Source organism: Pyxicephalus adspersus, chromosome 9, assembly GCF_032062135.1.
Source record: "Pyxicephalus adspersus chromosome 9, UCB_Pads_2.0, whole genome shotgun sequence".
NCBI classification, from domain to species: domain Eukaryota; kingdom Metazoa; phylum Chordata; class Amphibia; order Anura; family Pyxicephalidae; genus Pyxicephalus; species Pyxicephalus adspersus.
Window position 1 is genome coordinate 65,904,763 of NC_092866.1, and position 9,191 is coordinate 65,913,953.

Here is a 9,191-nt window from a genome sequence, read left to right on the forward strand (position 1 = left end):
AGGTATGTAAATTGGAATGGGGTATGTAGACTGTTGCATTGGTAAGATGAGGTATGTAGATTGGAATAGGGGTATGTAGACTGGTGCATTGGTATGATGGGGTATGTAGATTGGAATAGGGGTATGTGGACTGGTGTCTTGGCACGATGAGGTATGTAGATTGGAATAGGAGTATGTAGACTGGTACATTGGTACGATGAGGTATGTAGATTGGAATAGAGGTATGTAGACTGGTGCCCTGGTACAATGAGGTATGTGGATTGGAATAGGGGTATGTAGACGGGTGCCTTGGCACGATGAGGTATGTATATTGGAATAGGGGTATGTAGCCTGGTACATTGGTACAGTGAGGTATGTAGATTGGAAATGAGGTATGTAGACTGGTACATTGGTACAATGAGGTATGTAGATTGGAAAAGGGGATTGTAGGCTGGTGCCTTGGCACGATGAAGTATGAAGATTGGAATAGGGGTATGTAGACGGGTACATTGGTACGATGAGGTATGTAGATTGGAATAGGGGTATGTAGACTGGTACATTGGTACCATGAGGTATGTAGATTGGAATAGGGGTATGTAGGCTGGTGTCTTGGTACGATGAGGTATGGTTGTGTATTGAAGTATATCGATTGGTTTATAGGTACAATGGGGTATGAGTATTATCAGCATCATGGTATTGAGAGGTGTATAGAGCCGTATAGGTGGTTAGTCACTGATACATTGACTACTATAAAACTTTTGTACATAGTTCTTCAGTTAGCCGTGGTTACTCACCTCCCCCATCCGGGCACACACCCCAATGTGCCCTCAGATTAGTCAGAGTTGCGATAAATCGCTGATGATCTGGCGATTGTGTCTGCAATGCAGTACGTTCTGCAGTAGATGTCGCTTTTAATAAAGGCCGTCCATTGAGTTTTCAGTCTCCAACAACAACATCGAGTCATATTTTGGGAAGGGGGGGGAGTGGTGTAAGCAGAGGATAAATTATTAATGACTGGAGACTCTTCCCCTTTACTTTTCATTAACGTTTCTGTTTTTTTTTTTTTTCAATGACATCAATGCAAATGCTTCTATCAGGGAGCAATGACTGGCAGGTTTTGTGAATGGAATTCTCAGTGACTGTAATGACGTCATTGGTTGGAGAGGGGGTCCGTACCCTGCTTAGGATTGGTTCTTCTAGGGCTGGGATGACTTCGATTGGCTGGCAGGCAGTCACAGGACGCCCACACACTCTTATGCAGTCGGCAGGTATATAAGACTGCCCTCCTTCCCATTGGAGATCATTGAGAGTGAAAATCGTAACTGCTCTAAAGTCTCTCCCACTAGGAAACTGATAACACAATCTCTGGCCAGGTAAGTGGATATAAAGTTGTCTGACCCTTGCTGTGACAATCTCTGCTCTTCTCAACGTAGTTTTCTGATTCTTATCTGTTGCTGTGATCATATTTTCTATTTTACACCTGCTGCTGCTTTAGCAACTTTATGCACAAATGATAAAAAGGAGATGTCCATTTCTGCACATCACATTCAGCTGTCTATGAGCTAGAAGTCTCACCTGGTGGATAATACGGAACTACGGTTCTGTTCTTTGGTTGTTGGGTTCCTGAGGAACTAGAACTCCCAGCATGTCCTGAAGCCACAGGTTAATGTATTTTAGCATCTTCAATGTGTAACAAGGAATTGTCATAGCCTGAGCTGCACAATCAGCTAATGTTACGTTAGAAGTCTCCATCCGCAGATCCCGGGATGGAAATGAACTATAAGTCCCAGTATTGTGGCAGGCTTAATCTTTTTATACGCATTTGCATTCTAAGAATAAAATATCAATAAATTATTTATAACTCAAAGCTTAACCATTTTACATAAATCACATGTTAATAATATATGTCTCTTTAATAGGTTTATCATTTCCAATTTTACTACAATTTTCATTCTGTACCTTTTAGCCTGCTGTAGCACTACAACTCCTATCATGTCCAAAGCCTGAAAGCTGCAGGTTAATCCTTCTAATATTCTCAATACGAAACAATTGTAAAACATTTCAATGCATTGTAGTTTTTATTTCATTGAACACAGCGCTCCAGTTCCTAATAAGATTTTCTAGGTAGCGTGAGGGCTGTAGAGCCGGCGACTTGCGAGTGTTATGTGTGGCAGTCGCTGGGAAGCTTTCAGAAGATTATGGTGGAAAGGTCTGCAGGGGGGGGGGAGGTAATGATGATGGCATTCCTGGCAAATGGCCAAAACTTTCCCTTTAAATCTTCCTGGACAGGACATGATGGTTCTTCTGAAGGTCTCCTCCCTCGTCGCAGTCCTGGGCTTGGTGGTCAGCCAGATGTCCAGCTCGCAAGCAGCGCCAGTCAGGTAAGAGGGTAGCATTGACCTGGGATGGCGCATTCTGTGGGACACCGGGTATTAGGCTGAACACCTGCAACAGGCGCTTACCTCTCTTCTTCTGACATTCGCTTTCTTCTCTCTCCTTGAAGACCGGGATTGGACTCCTTACCGGACAGGGTGACCGTCAGCGACTATGAGGCACGGCGGTTACTTAATGCACTGGTCAAAGAATTTGTACAGATGACAGCAGAAGAGATGGAGCAGGGGGGTGATGGAAACAAGTAAGTGAACCCAAGGGGGAAAACTGGATTTTGTCATGTATCATCTACCCCATACTATGGACACAAAACTCCTAACAATAAAATAACTTACTCAGAATGAATCTGTATAGTTCAGAGTACATTAAGATATCTTTTATACTTATAGAATGATCCCAACAGTGCAGAGTACATTAATAGATAGTTAATACTTATAGAATGATCCTTATAATGCAGAGTACATTAATATATATTTTATACTTATAGAATGATCCTTATAATGCAGAGTACAATAATTTATCTTATTTACTTATACAATGATCCTTACAGTGCAAAGTACATTAATATATCTTATATACTTATAGAATGATCCCTACAATGCACATATATACATTATTATATCCCTGACTATCTATCTGTCCCTCTATCTATCTATCTATCTATCTATCTATCTATCTATCTATCTATCTATCTCAGCCCTTTTCCCTTTTGTACATTACAATACATCCATGTACTCTCATTCTCCCGTCCTCGGTGACCGCCACCTTGGGTGTGCTGTGTAGTATCCCGCTCAGCGCAGCGTTCCCTAGTGGCCACCTCCTGCTAAGTGAATTTCCCAAACCTGGATTATTGAGTGTTTTAGTCCAGACAGAAGTTACTGCAAGCCTGATGGAGAAGCTTTTAGAAGTTGCTGGGGGTGATGCCACCTTACAAATCTGTAGAATTGCTGCCAAAGTCCAGATGCCCAGCGCAGACTTCCACTATCTATCCCGATGTATTGGTAAATTGTTGATTACAATTGGTTGCTAGCAGTTGGTTCATGATCCTATGTGTCTTTCAATTGTTCTGCAGCTTTCTGCAGATCCCTTAACTCATTCACTGCCACAGGTGTATATCAGGGGGTTTCAGTGTGTGTTAGAGTGGGAACAAGTGACACCTACCACCTCCCATCACCTCTGGGAGGGCAGATTGGATGATGTAAGGGTGAGGTAGGTTTTTTTATTACAGAGGAAGGCCTGAGGATGGGGAGTGGAGGGGGAATGTCCTGTGGGGTTCAACAGCCATTGTGTTTTGCATGATCGCTGGTGTGTCTGCAGTGAGAACATTAATAACATTTGGGCGTTTACACTGAGAGGTGACTTCATTCTCTGATCAATGGATGCATGCCCTGCATTAAAAAACCCCTCCTCCCCCTGCAGCCAGCAATACCGCATGACAAGGCCGGATCAGCATGCCAGCAGCTAGGACCGCACCCCCACTGCTGCCAGCAAGGCATGGGCACCACTTACAACAAGCAGCATGACACAATAGCAGGGCAAGAGCTAGTTTTGTATGGGCCTGGCATGGTCTGAGGATGTGGGGTGCAAGTTGCATGGGGGCGCATGTGTGTACAATCTTAGATTTTTTTTTAATTTTCTTTTATGTCTCTTTTTGGTTTTTGGCATGTTCTTCTCTTCTGTCTTCCCCCTACAGCTTGGATAACAGGCCCATGTCCAAACGTTGCTCGGGCCTCAGCACGTGCACGCTGTGGAAACTGTCTCAGGATTTGCACAAATTAAGCTCTTACCCTCGCACCGACGTGGGCGCTGGGACTCCCGGAAAGAAGAGGAGTGCCCTGGGTGCCATGGACAATGAACACTATTATGGCGATCAGCTTGATATTAATAACTAGGAGTCTTCAGTAGCACGATGCATGCGGGGCTCATGTGTAGACAAGTGACTTATAGCAATGGGCAGGGTACCGCAGCTGGATCTGAAATGCCCAAGACCCCCCCAAAATAGGTAGACACACCAAGCAGCCCCCTTATACCCTTCCCTCAAACACAAGCACGCTGTGTTTCCAAATGATTTATTTTACCAAAAATATCACAAAAAAAGAAAAAAATGCTATTTTGTCCCTCTTTCCGTCATTGCTTCTACAATGTACAATAAAGTCATCTTCTATCCTGGCCATGCACTTAATTAATAAACCTATTTTTCTACGAGGTTAAGTATTGTCGTTTTAATTAAGGTCGCTGAAGGATTCCCTATTAATTTGCTCTTGTTTTGTTACTGACATGAGTCTGCTGTATAACTGCATTAGATGATTCTCCCCGCTACTCTGCATGAATTACTTACTGCTAGAATCGCTGACTTGCATGTGACTTTGCATGTGACCGTTTCAGGTAAGAGAAACCTTTTTGTTTTAAACTCTCGTAGCTTTGTAGATCTGAATTATTTTCAGATTGGAAGGATTTAAAATGTTATCATATTTTCTAATGAACTTTAATAGATCTCCATTTTTAAAGAAAACCATAAAATGACTTCCAAACTATGAATGAAGTGATTTTTATTAACAAAGACGTACTAGCTGATAATTTATTCTTTCTGCTCACATTATTATTTGTACAACAGCAGTTTTATTATTGTGAAAATATTTATCTTAAGGAAGCAGTCATAAATTTCTTGTAGGTAAATGAGCTGCATGTTGAAAGGTGAAGCTCGTTATTAATGATATTCAATGTGTTTTCGTTTTTATTTTGCACAAGGTAGCTTATAGCCATTTCCCATATATTTTATTGCTGTCCTGTAATTGTCATTGTTTTATACCAGCAGCGTGACAACCCAGAAACGAGCGTGCAACACAGCCACTTGCGTCACCCACCGCTTGGCCGACTTTCTCAGCAGGTCAGGAGGAATGGCAAAGAATAATTTTGTACCCACCAACGTCGGCTCCAAGACATTTGGCAGGCGAAGACGAAGTGTTCACGTCTAAACTTAGCAATGACATCAGGAATATGGTAATTGTTTTGGGGCGCGTTGTGGCGGCACTTCTCTCATTTTTCTCCCCAGTCCTCAGAAACCTTTTTAGGTCCTTGGTAGCTTCCGATGAATTTCACTGAGAAATGGCTTTTACTATCAGCCCTGAAAACAGCTGCAATAATGTAACAATTCCAGTTATTACTTATTTATTCATTTAGCAGTTGTCCATCGGTGGATATCCAGCACTTAGGAATAAGCGTAGTAATTAGCAGATTTGCAGGCTGCTCATTAGAATGAATCCCCAGAGGTGGCTGTAGATCCCAGATTTAGATTCTCTGGACGCCATTCAGCACAGCGTCAGCCCTGTAAATCATCCGGCAGATTTAAGTGCTGCATTTCCATCACGGGGTAACGCAAGGAATAGAGTCGCATTGCTGAGGATCAAGGGAAGATTTTATTATCATGATCACGGCTTAGTTCATTTATTTTTATTCGAAGGACATGAATTTACTAAACAAATTATTCTTCAGTCAGTTGCATTCAATTCAGTATTTTATAAATGTATGGCAAATTCCTCACTTTCTCGCACTACAAAGTCTATAAGTCTATTTGCCATAAATACATTCATAAAACAATGAATTGAATGCAACTGATTACAAAAGGTTATAATGTCGTGCTGAACAATATAGGCTGCAATGTATTGCTCACACAGCTTTGGCTTAGTAATAAGGACCCCGGTGCTTTTGCTACATAAGGGAGACTGGGAGACCTATAATAATAAAAGGTTATTTAGAAATGTGGAAACAAATATTTCCCATAATAATAAAGGTTGCATGCAGTTGTGTTTTTATATAGGATTGGAAAGCCATCCCAGCAGCTGTGCTGATATGCAGAGAGGTGCAGATAGGAGGCTCCTCTAAAAGATTTCATTTATTAATAAATACAAATAAATGTGTATGAAAAGAAATGGAACTCTGACACCACAGACAACTTATAAAGTTAGGATGAAGACTCCAGGAAAACGAAATCTTTTGTTTAGCAAGAACATTTCCACTGCAACCCAAACAAATGAATTACAAAATGTTCACTTTCCTTCTTCTCCTCCTTTAGGAAATAGTTTACAAATGAATCTTTAGATTTATATTTCATCCCATGTGAATAATTCTTTTTATATTTCTTTTCCAGATTGCCATGAAAACGACTTGTCAACTTTCTTCCAGACACATCAAGAAAGGCCAAACCTAAACCTTTTGCATCTTATGAAACTGATTCATGTTTATTTATTTTAAATTAATAACTTATTATTTTTCTTTTTTAATTTAACATTGCTAATGCACTTCTGTTTTTTATTTATTGTAAAAAAGAGGTATTTATTACAATAAAAAGATCTATTCTTTTTATATTATATTTCAAAATAAAATGTGACGGCATCCCCTGATTCTTTATATTCCTGGCGCCGTGTGTAGGATGGCGCTTGTCATGACGACTTTGCAGGAGAGCGATTGTAAGGGAGACTCCTCAGGTGATGAGGGGTGATGATGAGTTGGAGTTTGGTGTGCCGTGCCTTGATGTAAAATTGTTGGACTGACATGATTGTACAGTATGTTATAGAAAAAATACAAAAAAAAAAATTAAAAATTTAACATTGTATCAATTGTGAATTTCAGCAAGATTAAAAAAGTATTTTAGATACACCCTGATTTTTTCACGGCTTTTCTTTGTTTGTAATTAATTGTTTTTATAATATTGAATAATTTAAATACAAACCACATCATTGACATAAACAAATCAAGAAAAAAAGCAAATGGTAAATTAAAATATATTTTTACCTTTTTTGTTTTTATAACTTGGCAAAAGGAGGTAAATAAGATTGATCAGATAATACAACTAAAAATCACGGGATTCCAGAAATTATTGTTCCTCTATATTAGACATAATTTTAAAAATATTTATTTTTATTTTGTGGAATGCCTGCCCTTTTCTCCTGGACTTAGTTAAAAAGTCATCAGGCAGAATGATACAATATTTACTATAAAAATCCTCCCGTGTTAAAGTATCAATAAAAAGAAAATCATAGCAAATACCAGAAAGATTTCACATTGTTTGTTTCCCGTCTTCTGTTCCCCAATATTAAACAACTGAATTAAGTTTGTTACAGTCACCAGATAACAACTAAATAATGTAAAATTGTTATTCTCCATCAGAAGACATAAGCAGAAGATGTTCAGAATGACAAGGCCGAAGTAGAACAATATGTGAAATCTGAATGAATGGAAGTGTTACTTTTTCTTTTATTATTTTTGTGTACTGGAAGTTCTACAAATAGATAATGTTCATAAAGCAACATCCAACAATTTACAGATATATGGTATTCAGAAGAAACGTTTCTGTAAAATGATCTATTTATCTACCGAGGACATCAGAAGGATCACTGCACAGATGTGATATCGCTAAATCTTCTTTATAATATTATGGGGAATGGGATGATTTTATGCTGCTCTGTATGTGAAGTGGGCAGTAGCAGTGATCCTTCTGTGAGTTGGTAAATCGGCAGGAAATGGGCCGATACCAGCACCAGAGGTGTGCCAGGAGCAGATATAGTGACCTTAGGAGGTGAATTTCTGATAGGAAAAGTTCTTACTGATCCTCACTGGTATCAGTGTCACCCTGAGGGCAGACAGAACGGATTGGCAGTCCAGCTTTATAAAACTTTGCAGAAACTCTGTACACAATTTCTCAATTTATTTGGGTATCTTGCCAAACAGGTGTAGCATTTTTTAACTACACCATGAACTTCCAGGTATTTGCAGAGCTTTTCCACCTTATTAGCTATAGGTAGCTCCTGCCAGGGACTGCGATGTAACTTCATGTATTGTCCACACTTTATACAGCAGGGAATGTGTCCCATGCCTAAACATCAAACCGGCCTCATATCTTGCCCTTTGGCATCAGAGCGTGATGTTTCTTTAGTATGATAGCTGCCCATCCTCACCAACCCGTCTTGCCACATGTTGTCTGGTGTGCCATCCTTGCTGGATTGTCCTCCAATGTGGAAGCATTATATCTAGAGCTGGGTGTCTCTTCCATGCAGTCCCTCTCACACCCAACCCCCAACGTCAGACCCTAGGAACCCGACAACCCGACTACATTTATAGGTGCAACCAGCCAATCAGTCATGTATACATGAAATAAAGACTTGTATGACATATCATGAATCTATATAAACTACATATACCAATGGGAAGAGGATTGATTCTAAATAGGAAAATGACAGCCCATGCAGGTGACATGTTTCAATTTGCTGCATTTTTCATGGAAGGTAAACTTCATGGACCCCAGAAAATCATCATGGTCCTCTGTTCACACCTGTGCACTGCATTGGAAAAAATCTGTGAACACCTGACCATCACACCTGTATGAACTTTTGTGGCAATAATACAAGTTTAGTTGTTAATGTTCTCTTACATACAAAGGTGGGAGCAAAGTTTTTAGATAGTTTCTATACAAAGTTTATCTGCCATCTACATGACATAATAATAAGTATCCCATACATTGGGAGATGTAAGGGACAACAATCCCTATCATGTATCAGAGTTTTGTTCCCCATCGTGTTTTGGCATTTGGCTTCATCAGGGGAGATATGACCAGTGCTCTATAACAAAACATTCACACATATATTTTTCTCTCTGTTCACAGTTCAGATACTTTCAGGGGTTGACACAAGACTATTAATAAGACTTTGAAAAGGGAAAACTCGCATCCTAACCTAACCTATATGAACTTGTTGGACATCCCCATCCAGAACCATAGCTATTATTATGGAGAAACCCCACTATAACCCCCTCCACTCTTCTGGGAA

At 39.9% G+C, this 9,191-nt stretch overlaps 1 protein-coding gene across 2 annotated transcripts; it reads left to right on the forward strand.

The window, feature by feature from the left end:
- The first annotated feature begins 1,028 nt into the window (after positions 1-1,028).
- CALCB (calcitonin related polypeptide beta) lies at positions 1,029-6,994 on the forward strand. Of its 2 annotated transcripts, XM_072422983.1 has the most exons (5): positions 1,029-1,352; positions 2,269-2,360; positions 2,483-2,614; positions 5,183-5,370; positions 6,518-6,994. In XM_072422983.1, exons 2-4 carry the CDS (start codon positions 2,272-2,274, stop codon positions 5,343-5,345), a joined length of 384 nt encoding a protein of 127 aa, XP_072279084.1. In that variant the 5' UTR covers positions 1,029-1,352; positions 2,269-2,271; the 3' UTR covers positions 5,346-5,370; positions 6,518-6,994. The 2 variants fall into 2 exon arrangements, with proteins under 2 accessions (XP_072279084.1, XP_072279083.1); XM_072422982.1 differs by lacking the exons at positions 5,183-5,370; positions 6,518-6,994 and adding an exon at positions 4,064-4,849.
- Positions 6,995-9,191: the final 2,197 nt, after the last annotated feature.